Source organism: Bos taurus, chromosome 7 (genome assembly GCF_002263795.3).
Source record: "Bos taurus isolate L1 Dominette 01449 registration number 42190680 breed Hereford chromosome 7, ARS-UCD2.0, whole genome shotgun sequence".
Taxonomy (NCBI): domain Eukaryota; kingdom Metazoa; phylum Chordata; class Mammalia; order Artiodactyla; family Bovidae; genus Bos; species Bos taurus.
In genome coordinates, this window is record NC_037334.1 from 108,459,869 (window position 1) to 108,484,410 (window position 24,542).

Sequence of the window (24,542 nt, forward strand, 5' to 3'; positions counted from 1 at the left end):
GTAAACACCATGGTAACAACTGTCTCAGATAAGAAGCACCAGGGACATTAAAACAAGTAGTTTGGGAGGAAACAGGTTGTCTTCCCACTCAATGCTCATTTAACTATAAAGGTAAAAATGGTGATGAACTCTGAGAGAGAACCTTCACCAAGTGATCAGGATGAAGGCCATCACGGGACGATTCGACACCATGTGCCTTCTGACACGCACTGAGAACAGAACCCTGCTCCTATGGTCTGCCTGCTAACGCCGTGCAACTCACACCTAACTATGTCATCAGACAAAATGAACCTAAGAGTCATTGCCGGAGTCCAGCTCCAGCAGTCAGGGAATCAGCCTTGAAGGGATGAGCAGCATTGGTGAAGAATGATGTAGCCTCTGACTTGAGGTATGGGGCTACATGTTTATTTCAAGCATCAGGTCTTCTTTTATACTTTGACAAAAGCATTAGGTCAGAGGTTTGACACTTTCAGTTCCACCTCACCCAGATTTATTATTTCATTGTTGCCCTTCAAACAGAGTTCCTGCTTCAGGGATTCTCAGAATGATGTTTACTTGTGATTACATTGTAACTCATGCTTATGTCTGGGCTGCATACCACATCCCTCAGTTTATTTCTTATCTTTCTAAATCCTGCTTGCCCCTAGTATCCTAAGCTCACTATCTCCTAAAAAGGCTTCTAACTATTCTTAATTATTCTTAAACCCTAAACTCAGCAAACTTTCTTTGCCATAAACACTCCCCTCACAAACAGGTCTCAGATAACAATCCTTCCCACGGCCTCAAGCTGCAGCCTACGTGCTCATCCTGGAACATTCTTTGTAAAGATCCTTGAACAAATGTCAATGGTTACTTTATAGATTATTTTCTGGGCACAACTGCAGAAGGCTTTGTGCTTTCTCATGCTTCTCTCAAGAACAATAAGCACCTTAACATTCTTTCCAGCCAACTTAACCGAAGAAAGGAAAGAACAAGTCAGACTCACAAAACCTAACTCCTTCATCCCAGAACTGTGCCTGTGGGATGAGGAGAGGGGGTTGGGTGCCTCCATTTTGTCAGTAATGCCTAACGTGGCTCCCGACAAGTCATTCTACAAAATAAGCTGCCTGTACTTTTAAAAATACCAAATTCATAAAAAACTAAGACTGAGGAAATGTTTCAGATTAAAAGAAATTAAAGAAAACATGTTAAGTAATATATCTTAGATTGCATCAGAAAAAATTTCTCTAATGGCATTAGTGGGACAATTATAGATATTTGAACAGGTCTGTAGATTAGAATAGTACTTGTATTAGTGTTGATTTTCTGATTTTTATAATGTTACTGTATAAGAAAATCTTCCCGTTTTAATGAAATTCATTCTAGGTGATTCATAAGTAAAGAGGCAATCATGTTTACAACTTACTAAATGCGTCAGAAAAAAATATAAATAAAGGAAAGAATGGCAACATGAACGTGGTAAATGTTAATATTTACAGAATCTTAGTGAAAGGTATATGGGAATTTTCTGTACTACTGTCTGCCGTTTTTCTGTAAGTCTGAAATAATTTCAAGAGTTTTAAAAATTCTACTCTTAAACCATAGCCATAAAGAATTAATTTCTCACAATCTAATTAGGTTAATTATCATCCCAATTTCTTATTAGGTTGATAATTATTAAAAAATAATAATGGTAACCCAATTTCTAACCAAGAGAAAGCTTAAACTGTTATCAAAGAATAAATGGTACATTTGGGATGTGTCTAAATCTAAAATCTATGTTTTTTGCACATCAACTCCTACCACACAAATCCATGAAAGAGTCTCTGGTTATCCTATAGCATTTCTGTGACTTAATGAACATTAACAAACAAGCAAGCAACTTTTGATAGAGGATTTTTTCCATTTTCCTTTAAGCTATAATAAAAAACCAAAGACTTTAATTTTTTTTTCTATGCAGAGGCAAAACTGAAAAGAAAAAAAAAAAACAAACGTTAAATTTTGGAGTTACATAAGAATTGCTGCTGTTCACCATGGCCATTCGTTTAAGATGCCAAAATGACATGCTATTTTAATGTGAAAATCAAACCATATTTTTACCTTATCAACATTTAGCTACTACAACATAAATCGAACAGAATACCACCAAAGCAAATAATGAGGTGTTGCCATATTTAGACAAAATTAAAAGCAGTAACTTCAAAAATTTTGTCTTAAAAATCAAGGCTAAATTGGTTTCCTGGAGAAGGCAATGGTACCCCACTCCAGTACTCTTGCTGGAAAATCCATGGACAGAGGAGCCTGGTAGGCTGCAGTCCATGGGGTCGCTAAGAGTCGGGAACGACTGAGCGACTTCACTTTCACTTTTCACCTTCATGCACTGGAGAAGGAAATGGCAACCCACTCCAGTGTTCTTGCCTGGAGAATCCCAGGGACGGGGGAGCCCGGTGGGCTGCCGTCTATGGAGTCACACAGAGTCGGACACGACTGAATCGACTTAGCAGCAGCAGTAGCAAATTGGTTTCCATATTAGAAAAAAACAAACTACTTTGAAGCTTCACAACTTGGGAGCAATCAGTAATGTCTTCACAAGCTTCATACAACAGCCATATCCTCTTAATACCACAGCCATATCCTCTTAATACAATAGCCATATCCAGAACAGTCGTCAATGAATTAGAAGCTTTCAATAAAGACCTCAATCATCTCTTCAAATTTTTATGGGAAACCTTTTTTGAAGGTTATTTAGAAATATATATATCAAGATCTTAAAAAATATCATGTTAGTAATACCATCTCTTATTAATCTGTCCTAAAGAAACAATCTGATGTACAGATCAAGTTTTATTGGTGAAAAATTTACTGCACTATTTCAATAAGGAAATAATCAAGTAAATTTTCATGCTTCTGTAGGATGGAGCATTTATACAGTATTTCTCACATGAAACCATAAGTGTCTCCCAACATGCTCAGATGATGCTGAATAGACAATCCTGCTGAGCACTGTCAGAAATGACTGTGCATAATGTCATCAGGAAAAAAGTCAGGGTGAGCAAGCTCAGTAAGAGGGGAGTGGGCAGACCTGAAGGAGGGGAGAAGCAAAGGGGGTGCTCAAGGTCAAGACGAGGACCAGGTGAGGCCATTGATTCCATTCTGCTCGGGAAGACAGAAAACAGGTCTCAGAAGAGAGCCTGTAGGATGAATTTCAAACTAACTGTGTGGCTGTGAGGAAACCCCACTTCTGCTCCTGTAACAGGTCACTGAGGTCTGCTCTGACTCTTCCCCTAGGGAGGGAGAAAAGGGTCAGCGAGGAGAATCATGGAGACACTGCTTCGTGTCTGGAACAATTTAGAGAAGTACAAAGAAAAACATTCAGAAAGAGAGACTGAAGGCACAAAGGAGGCCTTAAAAACATATCACCAGGGGTCTGAATGAGCTTTCCTTACCTTATTTTTCTAAATTTTCTGTAATGGAATTTTAACTGGAAAAATAAGACAAATTCTTAAAAATATATCTGTGCAGAGAAGAAAATAAGGGTAGTATCAAGCCATAATTTTTTCCAGAAAAAGTAACAAAAACAGAGTAGCTGGAACATTCTCTCTACATCTCAGTCATTATTCCAGAGGGCTGTGCACACTTGAAAAAAAAGTCTAAGTTTATAAACCAAAATAGATAAATTCTGATCATTCTATCACAAGCAGTAACAATTCTATAATCCATTTAATGTATATGTTACTTTTATTTGAAGCTCACTATTCTTTGCAGCATCAAGTAAATTTAATCCATTCAACATCTCTGGGAAGGTACAACTACATTTTGCAAATACAGAAGGAAAACTACAGTCTTGATTCTTCTGATTCAATCACAGGTTTCGAAATTCAAGTAGTATTCATCATGGACTTTTATTTTTTACAGGGTTATATTAAGTGCTATATTAAGGGGATCAGAACACACAATATATATTTGTCATAAAAAATTTCTTAACACCAAATTTAAAAGTCAGAAACCTCAAACAAGTATGTAAATAACTAGGATACAAGGTAAGCATCCGTAGAGTTAACGGTCAAAGAAGGAAGAGGTCAATGACTAGAGTTCATGTAGGAAGCAATATCTGAAATGAGCTTGGAAGGAGAGGAAGACTGACAGATGAGAAAAATCAAAATATTTCTTAGGTATCAGAGATGCAGTTTTCATAATTTAGAATCATGAACGAATTCTACTCAGTCAACAGTGAGCACGGTACGCACTGTGCTACATACCTCCAGTCCACATCCAAGTCTTCACTCACACTGGAGTCATCCTCAAGGTTATTGTTACCGTCCAACATGAAAGCTTCTGGCTGTGCAAATTCATTAGCGGGCTCATTCCCTTCATCACTGCTGCTTTCATTGACTTCATTATACTGTAACCAAGGAATTTCTCCCTCTTCCAAGGATGTTTGTTCCCTAATGCAAACATTTTCATGGAAGAAAAAATATTATGATTTTAAAACATATCATAAATTTTTTCTTTAAAGAGCTCTCTTAGTGCAAGTAGATACTTCATTTGAATTCTAAATTCTTGGTACTTACATGATTCTAAAAAATCTGCCTTCTTTAGATGTGAATCTGTTTATTTGATATATATTATCTATACTCTCACTATTTTCTTTTTGCAGGAGAAGAAAGAAAAACTCACCCTAGGTAATCTGAATCATTAAGTCCCAATCTTGAGTAGCTCCCCTCAGTTACAGTAAGGCCACGTTGCTCAGCCTGGCCTACAAACCCTGCAAAGCAGGAGCCCGCCTCTGGGCATGCCACCCCGACCCCTTCATTGCTCTCCCGCTGCTCTCTCCCCTCCTGGAGCTGTGGAGCTCAGCCCGCCTTGCGGACACCCCCTCCACGTGAAAGGCGCTTTCCACCAGGCATGTGCACGGCCACTCCCCTGCCTGCTGCTCAGACCATAGGCACTGTCGCTGCTTCAAGGGAAGCCTGCGTGACCACTCATTTTAAGCAGCTCACCAGCCACTGCTGATACAGCATTCTGCTTATTTTCCTTATAGACCTTCCTTTTACTTATCATTTTCTTATTTACTATTAGTCATTCTTCCACTAGAAAATAAGCTAACAGAAACAGCGGTAGACAAATCAACGACACAGATAAAGAAAAGAAGAAAATGAAAGTAGGGGAAAAGAGCACTTGATAAATGACACTGAGACAACTGGGAACACACATGGGGGAGGGAGGGACGTTACATTTTGATGTCATTATTTAGCCTTAAATAAATTCCAGATCTATTTTATAAAAATGCATGCCTGCCTTCAATATCTCTAAAAAACACAAGTACTAGAAGAACCACAAGAGAAATTTCCACAAAAATCTCAGTGTTGTTCTAAACATGATGCAAAATTTTGAAGCCAAAGATAAACTGATTGCTAAATTTCACAACATACACACTGAAGACAATGCTCATGGAAAAGCCAAAACACAAAGAACTTGGACATGAAGACCAAACTGAGGAAAATTAATAATTACAATACATAAGAAAAAACGGCATTTCAAGGCTGCAAACACTGAACAAAAGCTACTTTCAAATTTACAAATAAGACAATTATACTGTTAGAATTTTCTTATCCATTTTATTTGACAAAAAATACCTTTTAGTATACCAAAAGGAGGTTAAATAATATAGTCGTAGCAAAGTTTCATTTTAGTTTGGGTTCAAGATGAGAAATGTTGTACAACAATTTATGTATCTCAACTTGAAGAACAGCTAATTAGAACTCTATTCATTGTAACGTGCAAATTTAACTTTAGGGATAAAAACATTTATGAAAGAGATGTAGACAATGCCCACATATAAGAAACAACACATTTTAAATATAAAGAAACTATCTCCTTCTATACCTAAATCCATAAATGTTTAATTTCTGCTCCTCAACTACACTTCATAATAACATACTTATATGATTCAGTCTAATAAAACGAGAGAAATGAGCATACCAAAATATGCTTATTTTGTTAAAGTTTTAATGTCTAATACATAAAGACAGTACATGCTTTCTTGTGCATAATTTAGTTTCAGTAAAATTAAGCCTCAAACAGTTTTAAAGTACAGATCAAACTAAAAATCCCTGCACAGCAGACCTCTCTTCTCAGCTTTCTGAGAGTACCTGGCACAGTGTCCTCTAACTCTCCTGGGACTCACTTGCCTCCCCCTAGACTGGCAGCTTCTCAAGGGCATAACACGTTGTTGTGTCTCCTCATTACCCTGGAGGAGGGCATGGCAACCCACTGCAGTGTTTCTGCCTGGGGAATCCAATGGACAGGGGAGCCTGGTGGACTTCTGTCCATGGGGTCACAGAGTCGGACACGCCTGAGCAACTGAGCCCAGTGCACACGTTAGAGCCTTACTCCCTGTAACATGTGCTTGACACTTAATAGGTTCTCTCTCTGTGTTGCAAATATAATAATAAACCCTTGAAAAATAAATATTTTAAAAGTCAAATAATTTAGAGATTAAGCCTAGAATAGTCCTTGGAAATGTCTGTTATTTCAATATACACCTACAAGAAGTACATTTCTTTTTATTATACGGCTATCAAAATGACTGTTACGCTGTAATTCAGATATCTAACATAAAACTCAAATACACGGTTGAAAATTATTCAGTACGAGAAATATTAATTTATGAGTTTTTTTAATTCAAAGAAGAAAACTAACAAAAATTATTCTGAATCTAAATGATAATGTCATTAATACTCTTTCAACTTTATAAATAATCCTTGGCTACATATTTTGTTTAAACATTTGTTTCTCTCTTTCACAACTCATTACAAAACAGCTGCAGAAACAGAAAATAAGGGCTATGTGGCATATGCTCTCAACATGTTACACAAAGGCCATTCACCATTTAACAAGATCGATCAGGCTAGAAGAGTGGCACTGTGGTTGGACGGAGTTGGCCTGACAGTGTAACAAAAGGAATTTTGATCTTAAAAAAAAAAAAAAAAATTGAACAACAGGACACCAGAAGTACCCAGGACCAGCTGTTGCCTCCCCAGAGCTACAATGCAGGAGTCTCTGATCCTAGAGGCCCTCTTCCTGAGCTCTGGATCATCTTCTCAAGAATCTCACTTACCTTTGCTCTAATCATCAGTAAGTTACTTTCTCCTTGAACATTCTATAAGCAAACAATCATGCTTCTAGGTTTTTAGGGGTGAGGACAACCCTTTTCTAGGCCTAAAATCCACGTGGAATCTCTTCCTTTTTGTAAAGAACTGGGTATCTCCATTTCCTCGTCTTCGATTCCCTTTATTTTTTAATTCCTTTTTTTTCCCCAAATGCAAAATATATACAACCTATTTTAGTTATATAGTATATTATATTGAACAATCAGAGCCAGCCACCCAAGCCAGGAACTAGAACATCAGCACTGACTAGCACATACCTTGTGTTCTATACTTTCTCTATCCCCTTCGCCTGACACTCCAGAGCAAAGTTCAGTTCAGTTTAGTCGCTCAGTCGTGTTCGACTCTTTGCGACCCCATGAATCGCGGCACGCCGGGCCTCCCTGTCCATCACCAACTCCCGGAGTTCACTCAGACTCATGACCATAGAGTCAGTGATGCCATCCAGCTATCTCATCCTCTGTCGTCCCCTTCTCCTCCTGCCCCCAATCCCTCCCAGCATCAGAGTCTTTTCCAATGAGTCAACTCTTCGCATGAGGTGGCCAAAGTACTGGAGTTTCAGCTTTAGCATTATTCCTTCCAAAGAACACCCAGGGCTGATCTCCTTCAGGATGGACTGGTTGGATCTCTTTGCAGTCCAAGGGACTCTCAAGAGTCTTCTCCAACACCACAGTTCAAAGGCATCAATTCTTCGGCGCTCAGCCTTCTTCACAGTCCAACTCTCACATCCATACATGACCACTGGAAAAACCATAGCCTTGACTAGACGAACCTTTGTTGGCAAAGTAATGTCTCTGCTTTTCAGTATGCTATCTAGGTTGGTCATAACTTTCCTTCCAAGGAGTAAGCGTCTTTTAATTTCATGGCTGCAGTCACCATCTGCAGTGATTTTGGAGCCCCAAAAAATAAAGTCTGACACTGTTTCCACTGTTTCCCCATCTATTTCCCATGAAGTGATGGGACCAGATGCCAAAGTACCATCATGTTAATGCTGTTTTCATTCCATTGCTTCTGAAAGATGTTTTCACTATTTTTTTATACTTAAATAAGATATTTACTACTGCCTGTTTTTAAACTTTATGAAATAGGTATGATACACATTTTCCCAGGAATGGTTATTCTCTCTCAGCATTCTATCTTTAAGATTCATCCATGTTTCTATATGTAACTATGGCTCATTCATTACCTCTGCTGTGTAATACTCTATGTATGAATACATTAATTTTTCTTATTAATACTTGGGTAATAATATCCACCTCAACAAGCAGTGTGTAGGAACTGATTCACATCCTCCAAAACACCCGACGCTGCTGATACAATAGGTGATTAAAAGAAGACGCCCCCTTGTGACCCCTTTTTTGTTGTTATTTTTTGGCTGCACCACACAGCATGTGGGATCTTAGTGCCCCGACCAGGGACTGAACCTGCACTCCCTGCATTAGAAGCACAGAGTCCTAACCACAAGACCACCAGGGAAGCCCCCCTCCTTGTGTTCTTAGTGCACACTCCCTGATTGCTAATGATCTAAGCATCTTTTGATATTTTTAATTCACCGTTAATATTTCCCTTCAGTGAATTATTTGCTCAAGGTTTGATCATTTTACAATCAGACTAAGTCTTGCTTCCTGATTTCTAGCTCACTATGCACTCTGCACATTAAGACCTTATACTGTACGTACAGTTTCCTAATTTGGTTCTCTCCTTTTCTATCTTTGTTATCTTTTATTAATCTCCCATCCTGCCATGCTAACACTTCCTCCTCATTGGCCATAGAAATGGTACACTTGTCTTACTCCTGATCTTAAGGGGGAAGTTTTTTTTAATGCTTCTTTATTGAAAATCATTTCTATTTTTTTAGATAGGTTTTATGAGGAATCTATCTCATAGGAAATTCTGTTCTGATCTTAGTTTCCGAATTTTTATCATGATGAGATGCTGAACATTACAAGTGATTTTTTTTTCCCCTACAGAAAAAAAAAATCTACAGAATCTGTCATTTGAATTTTCTCCTGTATTTTGCTAATGTGGTGATAACATTGACAGGTATTCTACATGAAACTACTTTTACATACCTGGAATAAACTCAAATTGGTAACTGAATTTCACCTGTTAAAAAAATACACTTAACAAATTCAGATTTCCAATAATTCTGTTTAGGAGTCTGATGTATACTTTAATGAATTAAATAAGCTTATAATTTCCTTCACACACTCTTTTGGTACTAGGGTTATACTGGCCTTATTTGAACGACTTGGAGAAATAGTTCTTTTCTCATTCTCTTGAAGAGTAGTATGATATGACCTTTGAAAGTCTAGAGAGAATTTAAGAGAATTCAGCTCTAAAACCATTTGGATCAGTTGTTTTCTCCATGGAAAGATTATAAACCACTGATTACATATCTGTAATAGTTACCATATTATTTAGGGCAGTGATGAATTCTATTTTTCTAGGAATTTGTCAACTTCTAAGTTTTCAAATGCACTGATCTAAGTTCACAGTGTTCTTCTTGGTCCATACGACCTTCACTGGTTTTGCAGCTCTGCCCCCATCTGCATGCCCACATCATGCATCTGTGTCATCTTCATTCTCCTAGTGCAATGTCTTCTTGTCTGTATCTGCTTCTGGCTTCTTTAATTCTCTCTACTGTTATTGTTTTCTAATTACGTTGACTTTTGTTCTTATTTTCTCTAACTCTGATTCTTATCTTACCTTAGTTTATTTATTCTAATAATCCTTTTCTATGCATAGCTACTCCATCTTCAGCTTTTGTTTTTTTTCTAACATAAGTATTTATAAATTTACCTGTAAATATCAATTTCATTATAATCCCACAGTTTTTGATTGGTGGTATTTTCATTATCATTGAGTTGCATGCTTTTTGAACTTCTAGAATGATTTCTTCTTTGTCCTACTGGTTTTTCAGAAGGACAGATAATTTCAAATGCAAAGGGGGTTTTATATAACATACATGTATTATTTATTTATAAAATTAATTGCATTATGGTCAGAGAAAATGGTCTGCAGGATACTGATTCTTCGAAATGTGTTAATCTGTGCTTTGCAGTCTATAGTACACGTTCACTTTTTGTGTGTTTTTGTATTCCACAGCATGCAGTGTTCATTAAACCATGTTTAAATGAGTTGCTCAAATCTGCAATTAATTTTTTGTATCCATTAATTAGAAATTCAGAAAGGTATTTAAAATTGTTCTAATATGACAGACAATCTGTCAATATTCTCTAGTTTGATTAAATTTTGATTTATATCTTTTGAGTCTATTTTATTAGGTACATTCAAGTTTAAACCTGCTACATTTTACTGGAAAATTGGACTTATTACGTAGTGACCGTCACCCTCCCCAATAATGCTTTCTGTCTTTAAGTCTACTTTGCTAATGCTAGTATGATTAGTCCATTTTCTTTTAGTTAGTATTTCCCTGAAGTATGATTTTCTGTCCTTTAACTTTCAATCTTTCTGTATGCTAATGCTTTAAGTGTGGGTTTTATAAACAACATTTAACTTAAAAAATCTAACTGATTTGAAGCTTTATCTTCCACAAGCAGAGAGTAAACAGTTTATATTTGTTACAGAACTTTTTCTCAAGTGCTTTTTTTAATCTCTATTTTTCTTCCATGTTTTAAGGCTTTTTTTTCCTTTCTTTATTGTTATTTGGATTGACTTTAAATGTTATTTTTCCATGTCTCAAGTTTCTTTTTTCCTTGTATACAGGTTTCTAACACATATACTCTGTATTTATTCTTATAATGGCTACCCTTAAAATTTTACCGTACAAATTTACCTTATGTCAAAAGCTAACTTTCAGACCTCTCCCAAACTATACACTTCAATGCTGATCTTTTCCATCAACTGAAACACTACTGCTGTACAGCGTATTAGCTCTGCCCTTCTCACCAACTGCCTTCTGTTTTTTAAAATCAAATTACTGCATTTTTTATTACAGGATACTGATGCAAGCACTAGATGACTTCCTATGTGTCTCTGTTTGTGCTCATGTATCTGTACATCTAACTACAATTCAGGACACTTTCCTTAAACTTATAAGCTAAATATCCACATGTCTCCTGCCATCTACAATGCATGTCTAACTCACACTTAAAATTCCATAAAGGGGTTCCTACTTTCCAATTCTCTCCCCAGGCTTCCTCATCCTAGTCAATGACATTAATGTCTACCTACTGCTCAAAATACCCAGTCATAATTGACTGATTTCTCCCTCATCTCATACACCAATTCATTCTAATATTTATAACTCAAAAATAGTCCCAAACTTGTTTACCTTTTAAAATTCTCACTATCAGATATCCCCTCACAGCCTAACTCACTCTTACCTTCTTTTTTACTTTAGTCCCTTTCCAATTCAATCTCCACAAAGCTGTTTGATCTTTTAAAAATGTGTGTTAAATCAGTTAATTCTCCACACTTAAACTCTCATTGCTCTCTGAATAATTCCAGCTGCTGTGTGTTCTTCAGCCTGGTTCCCGCCCACTCCCTCTCATCTTGCTCTCTGTCACTCATCTGCTTCAGCCCCAATGTCTTCTGGCATGCCATGCCCTTTCCTTTTCAGCACCTCTGCTCTCATCATTCCTACTTCTAGAGAGCTCTCCCTCAACTGCCAATTCTCATCTTTTAGAACTCAGTTCAGAAGTCAATTCCTAAGAGAAGTCCTCCCTGACCATTCTATATATAAGCGCCTGTCAGTTGCTTTATTACATTTGTGTTTCATTCCCTTCACCGTAATTATCAGTTTGTGATTTACAATTATTTCCATCTTACATATTGCCTGCCACCCCCACCATCACGTAAGCTTCATGAAGGAGCTTGGCCTTGCTCACTGATACAATCCCAGGGTCCAGGACAATGCTTACTGCACGCTCAGCACATGGCACACACTGCACGCTCAGTAAATATTTGTTGCATGATAGTTACACACCAAACATTACATACGAAATTTTTTACCAATTACATACAAAAAATTTAATACTTAGTGGGAGAATCCCAGGGATGGTGGAGCCTGGTGGGTTGCCATCTATGGGGTCGCACAGAGTCAGACACGACTGAAGAGACTTAGCAGCAGCACCAAACTAACTAATTGAAGGCAGGAAGAGAAGGGGACGGCAGAGGATGAGACGACTGGATGCCATCACTGACTCAATGGACATGAGTTTGAGCAAGCTCCAGGAGCTGGTGATGGACAGGGAGGCCTGGCGTGCTGCAGTCCATGGGGTCACAAAGAGTCGGACGTGACTGAGCAACTGAAATCAACTGAACTGAAACTAATAATAATTAAAGATGATCAAAGTCAGGAAGAGGGGAAAAAAACACCTCAACCTACCATTATCAAAACCAATTGTAAATTCCTTTCTTTACAAATTTTCTAATGTTTTTTATTTCTAGATTTTCTTATAGAATTAATCTCAAACTGGAAATTTATATTTTTTGAAAAGTAAAAATTTGATGTTTGTCCAAGTTGAAATAGTTTTTTCCTAAGAAAATATATTTACCAAAATAGATTTCATGAGACTAAATTAGAACCAATTATCATCATAAAGAAATTTTAATTATCAAAGAAATACTCCCTCAAAATAAAACACCAAGCCAGAAAGGTTTCACAAACAAATACCAACAGCCTTTAAAGTAGTAAGAAGCTATTTAAACACCAGGAGATACAATGTATATAAATATATATATATTTATGTACTCTTTTAGCAAAGCGAGTATCAAACTTACCAAGACCAAAAAACACCACACAAATAGGGAAAATTCACACAGCTCTCAATATAAAAATCCTATGTAAAATGCTGGCAAAAAGAATCTAGCAGCTCATTAAAACAACAATAAACCATGACTATGTGATCATGCTGGGCTAATTATAAGAAGTAAGGGTAGTTGAATATTAGGAAATTGAGTAACAGAATAACTGCTCACGATTACTAGGCCAAAAGTGAAAAATCATTATGTCATTTCCATTGGTGCTAACAAGACTTTAAAATTCAACAAATATTCTTACCAGAAACCTATAAAATACAAAATGGGGAAAGTTTCTTTAATGTGATTTAAAACAAAAAAAATTCTTTGTGTATGAACGTATATGTATGAAATCAATCTAAACACCAGAGTCTCTCTTACCCAGGAAATACTAGTGGAGCAAGAGCTGGTAAACAATGGCCCACAGCTTATTTCCAGCCTGCCACCTGTTTCCATAAAACAATTTTACTGGAAGACAGCTACACCCATTCATTTACATATTACCTATGGCTACTTTTACACTGCAACAACAGAACTGAGCAGCTCCAATAGAGACTGACACACAAAGCTGAAAATATTCACTATCTAGCCCTTCAGAGTATAAACCTGACAAGCTCTGCACTACAGCATTCCCATTAAAGTTAGGAAAACACAAAGATATTTAACATCAACCCACTGACTGGAGATCTCATCCAATGCAATCAGACAGCAACAGTAAAACTTCCGCTTTTACAACTGCCTGTGTCCCCAGGAACAACCACTGACTCCCCCGACGGCCGTCCCTTCCACCTCGTCAGCATCTCCAGAGAAGCAGGTGGCTCTGATTCACTCATACCTGACTTAACCAAAACAATCGTTTAACTGCCCACGGTTTCTTTTAATAAAGCAAAATGGAAACACAGACTGTACTTCAAGAGAAGACACTGTAATTACCAGTATTTTCAAGTTAATTGTTCTTTGGAAAATAACCAAAAGCATAACAAAATTCAGCAGGATCTACTGGTCCTACATAGGGCTTGCAAATGTGATTAACAGCATACCCAACATTTGCATGTGATGCGTAACACTTCATGCAATGCACATAAAAATCACAAATCCTACTGGTACACACCCTTCCTGAAGAGACAACTCCTGGTTCTCTTCTTCGGGACCACTGCTGTCGCTCTGTAGTTCAGGCTCATTCTCATCTTTCCCTGGCAGAGTCTCCCAGCTTTCATCGCTTGAGGACTGATCTTTTTCTGTACCAGAAAATCGATGAGGCAAAGAAGCAGACCATTCTCCATCACTGCATTCTGAACTGCAAGTTTAGAACAGAAAAAAACTGTCATTACAAGTGTGTTTATCATCTGGAGTGTTAACCGGGCATCATGGTAGAGAATGGACTACTGATGCTCTGTATGTTTCATCAGGAGACGATTCAATTTTAACACATTTTAAAATAGAGATAAATATTCAGCAGAATGTAACATTTTCAAATGAATATATTATATGGCAAGTTATAAAATTATCAATTTATTTTTTTCTTCATTAAAGTAACTAATTCCATGGTGCTTAGATATAGGTTCTTTATATTTTAGACATATTCTAAACAAAATTTTAATTTATTCAGTAATCACAATTTAAATGGTATCTGGAATATATAATGAGAGTTGTTACTCACTCGATCTATCCACAACAACTTTGTAATTACCTATTGACAACTGATATCATATCCTCTATGAATAAATTTTCACTATTACCATGTTCAATGGAGAAAGATTCAAATTCATTCAAAACTGCACTGACAAATCTTTTCTGAAGTCCTTTGGTAGGACTATGAACACAAAATAAATCTCAACAGAATATTTAGATAAGGAATGAAATAAGTGATAAAAGGGTTAATTAATGAAAAAGTTTCAGAAAAATTACTTTTAGTTATGCGTATTTAACTGGTTAGTTCGTTTACATTCAACAACTTGCGAAGCATTAGTCATCTTAAATTTGCTGTTGTTTAGTCACTAAGTCGTGTCCAACTCTTCTGCAACCCCATGGACGTCGCCCGCCAAGGTTCCTCTGTCTGTGGGTTTTCCCAGGAAAGAATATTGGAGCAGCTTGCCATTTCCTGCTCCAGGGGATCTCTCTGACCCAGGGATCGAACCTGTGTCTCCTGTATTGGTAGGCGGATTCTTGGCTTACCACCAAGCCCCCAGGGAAGCCACATCTTATATTACCAAAAGCTACAATATTACTTAACAGTGTTGAATATAAACTATAAATGCTCTTTCCAGTCATATCAATCATTCTGGTCAAGAATTCCCTTAAAAGATTACCTTTTTTGCACTGACTGACTTTTAAGAAAACAAAAAAATAACAAACTTTATGTTTTTGAAAGGAAGTGATAATTGGTATTGTCTTCTTCTATAGGCAGATGAACCCAAGAGATCAAGACGCAATTAACAAAGAGAAGCACTGATCTGAGCTCTGAGAAATTAACAGAAGAAAAGAAATAAAATCAACTTCCAGTTTTCAGAAAACAATGGGCAGCAGGTCACAAATATCCTGGGGAAGGACAGAACAAAGCCCTGGCATAGCGAGTAACAGGCGGGCCTTCACTGGTATGCACCAAAACCGCTTCTATTCTGTAAAACCCTCTCTGGTCCAAAGAATATCCTAAGATCAAGTAAATCATTTTCAGACTTGTATCAGTGTCAAAATCGAACAAAGAAATAGTTTTAAAGGAGCTTACTGAACTAACTTTCCTTGAATATGAAGTTTCTCAAATTTATAGCTGAATTACCAACTCCAATTTTGGTTTAAGAAGCAGGGTAAGATTTCTACATTAGTTTGTGGCAATTTTTAACACACTTGCTTAAAAGCAAACTTCATTATTAAACATTTCTCTCAGAGTAAGGTCCTGTCCAGAAAGATAACATATGAAACTTCTGAACTTTTATCAATTAGTGAAATAACTGATGGAATACCTCTAAATTTCAGTATAAAAAGGATGTCTAAGATCAACTATCAATTTATTTAAGACGCTTATGTTGAGGACTGGCAAACTATGCATCTCATTAGCCAAATCTGGCCCTGCTGCCTGTTTTACTTTTTAATGGTATGTGAGCCAAAAATGGTTTTTATATTTGATTTTGCCTCTTAGTCAGCAAAACCTAAAATAATTAATATCTGACCCTTTAAGAAAGTTTGTAGACACCTGGCTGACATCATTGCTACTCAATATATATAACGCTCATCTATAAGTAGGTAACTTTTTAAACATGTATCACCAGCCCTGACCACATACTAAGCTTTCATAACCACTAATTTCCCACCAAATATTTTTTAGATTTTTCACACTCCTTTTAAAAATTATGTATGTATAACAAAATTCATCTGCTATTTAAGTCCCTTTCTTGATTTTTTATCTGCTAATGGTATTATCCTGCCCTTAAGCTGGATAGATCTCTGACTCTTCACAAACTCCTCACAATTAAGTCCTCTCTTACTTCCCATTTTTTCTGTTCAATGGCTCTTATATCCTAGCTCCCTTTTCTCCATTTCCCCTAAAAAACTCTGGCTCAAGTGTTTTCTCCAAACCTAGACTTAAGACAATTATTAACTCAGTTCAGTTCAGTCACTCAGTCATGTCCGACTCTGCGACTCCATGAAAAGCAGCACGCCAGGCCTCCCTGTCCATCACCAACTCTCAGAGTCTACCTAAACCCATGTCCATCGAGTCGGTGATGCCATCCAACCATCTCATCCTCTGTCGTCCCCTTCTCCAACCTTCAATCTTTCCCAGCATCAGGGTCTTTTCAAATGAGTCAGCTCTTCGCACGAGGTGGCCAAAGTATTGGAGTTTCAGCTTCAATATCAGTCCTTCCAACAAATATTCAGGACTGAGTTCCGTTAGGATGGACTGGTTGGATCTCCTTGCAGTCCAAGGGACTCTCAAGAGTCTTCTCCAACACCACAGTGCAAAAGCATCAATTCTTCGGCACTCAGCTTTCTTCACAGCCCAACTCTCACATCCATACATGACCACTGGAAAAACCATAGCCTTGACTAGACGGACCTTTGTTGGCAAAGTAATGTCTCTGCTCTTTAATATGCTGTCTACGTTGGTCATAACTTTCCTTCCAAGGAGTAAGTGTCTTAATTTCATGGCTATAGTCACCATCTGCAGTGATTTTGGAGCCCAAGAAAATAAAGTCAGCCACTGTTTCCACTGTTTCCCCATCTATTTCCCATGAAGTGATGGGACCAGATGCCATGACCTTAGTTTTCTGGATGTTGAGCTTTAAGCCAACATTTTCACTCTCCTCTTTGACTTTCATCAAGAGGCTCTTTAGTTCTTCTTCACTTTCGTCATAAGGGTGGTGTCATCTGCATATCTGAGGTTACTGATATTTCTCCCGGCAATCTGATTCCAGCTTGTGCTTCTTCCAGCCGAGTGTTTCTCATGATGTACTCTGCATAGAAGTTAAATAAGCAGGGTGACAATATACAGCCTTGACGTACTCCTTTTCCTATTTGGAACCAGTCTGTTGTTCCATGTCCAGTTCTAACTGTTGCTTCCTGACCTGCATACAGGTTTCTCAAGAGGCAGGTCAGGTCGTCTGGTATGCCCATCTCTTCCAGAATTTTCCACAGTTTATTGTGAACCACACAGTCAAAGGCTTTGGCATAGTCAATAAAGCAGAAATAGATGTTTTTCTGGAACTCTCTTGCTTTTTCAGATGATCCAGAGGATGCTGGCAATTTGATCTCTGGTTCCTCTGCCTTTTCTAAAACCAGCTTGAACACGGTTCACGTATTGCTGAAGCCTGGCTCGGAGAATTTTAAGCATTACTTTACTAGCTAGTGTCCCTAAATTTAACCCCAACTCTCTCAACTCAATTAAAAAGCATATTCTGAATATTCCTATCACTTTAATTTACATCAAACAGTACATTTATAATGTTACTCCAAAATATTATATTTTATAATAAAATATTATAAATAATAGATTTATATTAAAACAATATAGGAACTTCAACAGTTCCTCTCCACTAAGGCTTATTTCACACACATAAGCCATCTGCCTACAGCCCTCACAACTCTTGCTACAGGTGTCCAGTAACACTGTGCCTTAAGGTAATGCAGCTGAGAACACAGGTTATGGAGTCAGTTGGCCTGGATTTGAATTCACCAGTTATTTGCTGTGGAAAAGTTATTTAATGTCTCTGTGCCTTCACTGCGTCACCTATCAGAAGAATATAATAATAGTATCCACTATCACACTGAGTTTATTTGAGGAGTAAATGGGTTAATATACAGAAAACATTCTAACAGGGCCTGGTAAAAGTATCATCAGCAACTATTAAGAAATCATTTTTTAAACAATACTTTTTTTTGTTACCTAAATACATTTTAGTTATCTCCTAAGCAATATTGGTAAAGTTCCAAATGTGATGTGCCAGCTTTATTATTTTTTTCTAATTCACATCAAAATAAATATATAATGATAAAATTACGAAAACTTTGTGCCATTTAATATTTTAGCCACTCGAAAAAATACTACTGTATAGGAAAAAAAAAGTTTTAACTTCGAATGGCACTGATGATATACTACAATCTGATCCCAGTTATGAGTATATTCTCACATGCAACACTTTCCTTCCAATATGCTCTATTCCAAATACTGTCCCTCAAATATGAATTTTCATCACAACTATTGCTCCCACCACCACAAATGTTTTCACCATCACCTCACCTTCTTTTTTCATTTCAGGGCCAGATCATTCCTTCAAGACCTTCCCCTACAACACTGCTTCTTTTGTTTTTCAACTGATCCATAGACTAGCCTTCTTTTTTTTTTTTAGGCAGATAAAGGCTTGTCTTTTATTGAATGAGTGATCTATGCAATTGCCGAGGCCACTATGTACAGAGAAGAGGGGGAGAACTTTATTTCTTGGTCTCTTCCTCCTTGGACAGAGTCTTGATGATTTCCTCTTTCTTGGCCTGGAGCCGCTCTTCACGGCGCTTGCAGGCTTCCTTGGTCTTAGACCTGCGGGCCTCAGCCTGGTCCGCCAGAAGGTTCTTGCGAGCCTTGTCTGCCTTCAGCTTGTGGATATGTTCTATGAGGATCCGCTTGTTTTTGAACACATTACCCTTCACCTTCAGGTACAATTCAGTCTGAACCACTGAAATGCAGCTGCTTCTGTAGCGCTGCATTTAAAGGCATCTTTCTTAAGTGCAAACTCAGTTTCTTTTCCCAGAAAAGCATCCAAGGAGATCTGCTTGTATTGTCAAGTATCTGTAAGCTCTTAGAAGTTAACTAAGACTGTATTATCAAATGATTTTAAATAGTGAATTTTCAGTGATATCAGTTTATTTAAAAAGGACCAACAATCTTCTTTAGTATACGTTCTCTAGAAATTAATACACATGGATGATATAAATGGTAAAGAGTAATATCGATAATTTCCTATTACTATTTCATTCTGAACATTATTATCTATGACAAATTTCACAATTTAATGTCTGTTACTAATTTGTAGCTCTAAAAATCCAAATTGGTTCAGAGAGCTAGTCAAAGGAAATTTAACTATGATTAAGATTTTTTACTACGAAAAGCAAAAAACCTACCACAGATTATTTCTTTACTGAAGAAACAAGATACTGTATTTAACATCAGGTAAAGTTCCATCTATGATGTATGACAGCCTTTTTCACCCTAATAGTGGAATACGATGATGGCAAGAGCAAGCTTTGAAGTCTGACAGTTAGCTTAAGATCTGCTCAGTACTTATAGGACAGGCCTGGACAATGAATGAACTTCCCTGAGTTCACTTTTCCTCATCTGTAAAATGAGGATATTAATGTTTCCCTTTCAAGTCTACAGTGATGTTTAAATGAAAAACAGATAAAATGTTTTGCACAATTTTCAGAAAATGGCAAACATTTAATAAAAGTGGTAGTTACTTCTTTCATTGTATAACCTACCTGCTTAGAAATTTCAATAGGATTTCCTGCCAGCACACCACCATTTTCCTCCTTTCTCTACCAAAGGAAATCTGCTCAATACCTTCTGGTCTGTCTTACTGAATAGACAAACTGACGGTATTGTCAGTCTCCGGGTCCCCTGACAGCTTTACACCAGAGCTCAGCAAATTATGCCCCAGTGCAAAAGCAGAATCTGCCCACCCGTCTGTTTTTTGGTGGCATGGAAGCTAAGGGGTTTTTTGCATTTTAAAACGCTCATGTAAGTATCCACATAATATTCTCAATTTTGCCTTTTGGTCCACAGAGCTTAAAATATTTACTATCTACTTAATCTTTAAAAAAAAGTTTGCAGACCCCAAAGAAGACATAGCAAAGAAGCATCCAACATAGATCAGTGGAAGAGAAACCGTGGAGCAGAAAAGTGTGAGCAAACAGCTCAGTGGCAGCACTGAAGTCACAGAAGATGTATACAGAGTAAAAAATCAATTAGCTATGGAAACTAGAGAATATAGAAATAATAAAGGGAATTAAAATTTTGAGGCATTTAATAAGAGTAGATAGTGAAATAAAAGAAGCAGTGGGTGTGAAACATTTATTCTGAAAACTCAGCAGTGGAAAACATAAACAGGCAAGTAATAAAAAGAGGAAGCAAGATCAATGAACGTTGCCCCCAGGATTTATAAAATTGAAGGAAACTAGGGATAAAGACAATTTAAATAAGCAAGGTATCAGGCACAACTGCTAAAGAAAAAATTTCGGAAGAAATTTAAAATAGGAACCAATACCAAGATATTATGTTAGTATGCTAATATGTATTCTTATGGAGGAGCGGAAAACAAGATGGATCACATTCTACTATTTCAGTATCTCCGGGAAAGTAGAGACACAGTTAATCGACTGAGTGACATGACGATAAGTAACTAAAAGAAAAAGATTATAAAATAATTTTTCAAGAACAAGCAACAGAACAAACACGACACAGATTCATCTTGGACTAGTGAGCACTCATTTGTTGTTGATTATAAAAGCACACGAGTCAAACACTTTAAATTTCTCAATGTAAAAATGAAAACACCACTGTGCGTTTCACATAGTCTTCCACTAGTACTGTCTTCCATCAAGATTCAGAACCATACTCAAAAGCAGAAAACTGTAACTTACTCAAATACTACGCTCTTTACAGATTTAATTGTGAACCAAGAACCGTTTTTCATATAAATAAAATTATATGTGGTTTCCGTTGCTGTTCGTTGTTCAGTTGCTCAGTCGTGTCTGACTCTCTGCCACCCCATGGACTGCAGCATGCCAGGTTTCCCTGTCTTTCACTACCTCCCAGAGTTTCCTCAAACTCACGTCTATTGTCGATGATGCCATCCAACCACCTCACCCTCTGTTGCCCCCTTCTCCTCCTGCCCTCAATCTTTCCCAGCATCACGATCTTTTCCAATGAGTCAGTTCTTTGCATCAGGTGGCCAAAGTACTGGAGCTTCAGTTTCAGCCTCAGTCCTTACAGTGGATACTTAGGGCTGATTTCCTTTAGGATTGACTGGTTGGATTTCCCTGCAGTCCAAGGGACTCTCAAGAGTCTTCTCCAGCACCACAGTTCGAAAACATCAATTCTTTCATGCTCAGCCTTCTTTATAGTCCAACTCTCACATCCGTACATGATTAATGGAAAAACCATGACTTTTGACTACTATATGGACCTTCGTCAGCCAAGTAATATCTCTGCTTTTTAAAACACCACCTAGGTGTGTCGTAGATTTTCTTCCAAGGAGCATCTTTGAATTTCATGGCTGCAGACACTGTCCTCAGTGATTCTGGAGCCCAAGAAAATAAAGCCTCTCACTGCTTCCACTGTTTCCCCATCTATTGGCCATGAAGTGATGGGACCAGATGTCATGATCTTAGTTTTCTGAATGCTGAGTTTTAAGTCAGCTTTTCCACTCTCGTCTTCTACCTTCATCAAGAGGCTCTATAGTTCTTCTTTGCTTTCTGCCATAAGGGTGGTGTCATCTGCATCTCTGAGCTTACTGACAATTCTCCCAGCCATCTTGATTCCAGCTGGTGCTTCATTATGGCATCTGGCGTGATGGACTTTGCATGTAAGTGGTTTTCCTATCATATTCAAAAGAGCTACATGTACCCCAACGTTCACGGCAGCACTGTTTACAGCAGCCAGGACACAGGAGCAACTGGTCATCCATTGAGAGGTGAACGGATAAAGAAGTTGTGGTGCGTATATACAGTGGAGTATTACTCACCCATAAAAAGGAACAAATTTGAGTCAGCTGAATTGAGGTGGATGAACCTAGAGCCTATTACGCACAGTGAAGCAAGTCAGAAAGAGAAAAGCAAATATAAAATCACAGATATATGGAACCCAGAAAAATGGTACTGATGAACCTATTTGCAGGGCTGGAACAGAGATGCAAGCACAGAGAACAGACTTGTGGACACTGTGAGGGAAGGAGAAAGTGGGACAAATTGAGAAGAGCAGCACTGAAATATACAGACACTTAGTGGGCAGGTGCTGTGTAACAAAGGGAGTTCAACCTTGGTGCTCTGTGACCATCTAGAGGGGTGGGATGGGGGTGGTGGGGAGGAGGCTCAAGAGGGAGGAGATAAATGTAGATATATGTATACTTACAGCTGATTCACACCTATTATACAGCAGAAACCAACACATTATAAAGCAATTATCCTCCAATTAAAAAAAATTATATGTGGTTTCTAGACAAAATACTTTATGTACAAATCCTAGTTAGAAAGAAGCAGCAAAATCAGCCCTAATCAACCTCTGAGTCCCTAAATCTCACAAGGAATTGATCTGTCTTCTCTTATATTTATATATTTATATCACCCCAAAAAATTAAACTATATATAAGCTTCGGGAAGAATGAAATTTTAGATAGTTTTCTTATCTGACCGGCTGTGGATCAAAAACACTTTTCAAATTTTATTGGAAATACGTGAGAAGGAAACTATATTAAAAAGTACGGTGTTGGAGAAGACTCTTTAGAGTCCCTTGGACTACAAGGAGATCCAACCAGTCCATCCTAACGGAAATCAGTCCTGAATATTCATTGGAAGGACTGATGCTGAAGATGAAGCTCCCATACTTTGGCCACCTGATTCAAGAACTGACTCATTGGAAAAGACCCTGATGCTGGGAAAGATTGAAGGCAGGAGGAGAAGGGGACAAGAGAGGATGAGATGGTTGGATGGCATCACTGACTCAATGGACATGAGTTTGAATAAACTCTGGAAGTTGGTGATGGACAGGGAGGCTTGGCGGGCTGCAGTCCATGGGGTGGCAAAGAGTCGGACATGACTGAGTGACTGAACTGATTATGTAATTCTTGGCATTCTCAAAAATAGTATACTAAACATAATCTAAGCAGTTTGGGGCTTTTTATTAGTATTAACACTGAACTATGTTGTGATAAAATGATACGATAGAAGTTGTTCAAATCTATAAGTCTGCTTCATTTAATAAATAAAACCCAATAGTTAGGTTTCTTCTTTTTTTGGCCTCATCGTGGGGCTTGTGGGAGCTTAGTCTCCCGACCAGGGATCAAGCCCTGGCCCTTGGCAGTGTGCAGTCGCAACCACTGGACTGCCAGGGAAGTCCCTAGGTTTCTTCTTGAATTGTGTCTGCCTTTTACAACTTTCTGGTCTTTTCCCTTAATAGCAAAATACTGTAATCTACGACTCCCTAGGTATGCCTGAGGAACAAAGTTATTTATCCCCGATTTATTCCTTTTAAACTATGAACTTGGAAACAAGATAAAAAGTTTTACTAAAATATTAGAGTATGCGCTTACAGATCTTTGCTTTGGCTGTTCATAGATATTTCACTTGTTGGGAGATAGTATGATCAGAGGAGCTTTCTTCACAGCTTTCAACTAACACATAGGAGAGGAAAGGAGCTTAATTTAGCCTCATGGTAACTATCTGTATATTCTGTCTTTCTCATAAGGCTGATGAAGATCAAGGCAACAGGGATCATTATTATTTGTATTTACAGAGTACCTGGAACAAAATGTGACCTTTAGGAGGAATTCAATAAATTCTTTTTAAATGAATCAAATCGACATCAACTCTAAGTAATATTCCTTTCATTCTCCCCAAGTTATCAACAACAAAAAGTTGTCCTGACATGTTTACATTAGATAAGGTAAGGTTTCTTACCTTTTAAGCAAGGTTAAGGCCTAGGGACAGAAAAACTCTGAAAAAAAACTTAAGTACTATAAGAAGTGGTCAGGAGATGGCACACCTCTTTTCAGAACAATTAGTCCCAAGGTTAAAATCTGCTGCCATGGGCAAAAGGCTCTTTTAAACTCAAGATCTTGTGCTCAAACAGTTATTAACATTCTCAGGGTATGTTTCAAAAAAGCCGAGTATGAACCTTAGCTCTTTGGTCTAATTCCAAGTCTGGTAATTATACGCTGCCTATTAAAATTCCCCTTGCAGTTCTAATTTAATAAGGTGGTGTTCAGTTCCTGTCAAACAGCTCAGAACAACTCTACCAGCTGCAATGCTTATCCCATAAAGTATAATATTTCACATGTGATTAAATGATCATTTAGAATTTTTCAGGGAAGCAAACATACATTCTTTAAAATATTTTCTACTTATAAAGAATAAACTATGTATTTTTAA

At 37.6% G+C, this 24,542-nt stretch overlaps 1 protein-coding gene across 2 annotated transcripts in view; it reads right to left on the reverse strand.

The window, feature by feature from the left end:
- The window catches only part of PJA2 (praja ring finger ubiquitin ligase 2), a 72,699-nt gene that overhangs the window by 19,688 nt on the left and 28,469 nt on the right, over positions 1-24,542 (reverse strand). For both annotated transcript variants that reach the window (XM_059888080.1, NM_001100340.1), the window contains 2 exon segments: positions 14,026-14,211; positions 4,239-4,424 (listed from right to left, as the gene is read on the reverse strand). In XM_059888080.1, the coding sequence (XP_059744063.1) occupies positions 4,239-4,424; positions 14,026-14,211 (372 nt within the window).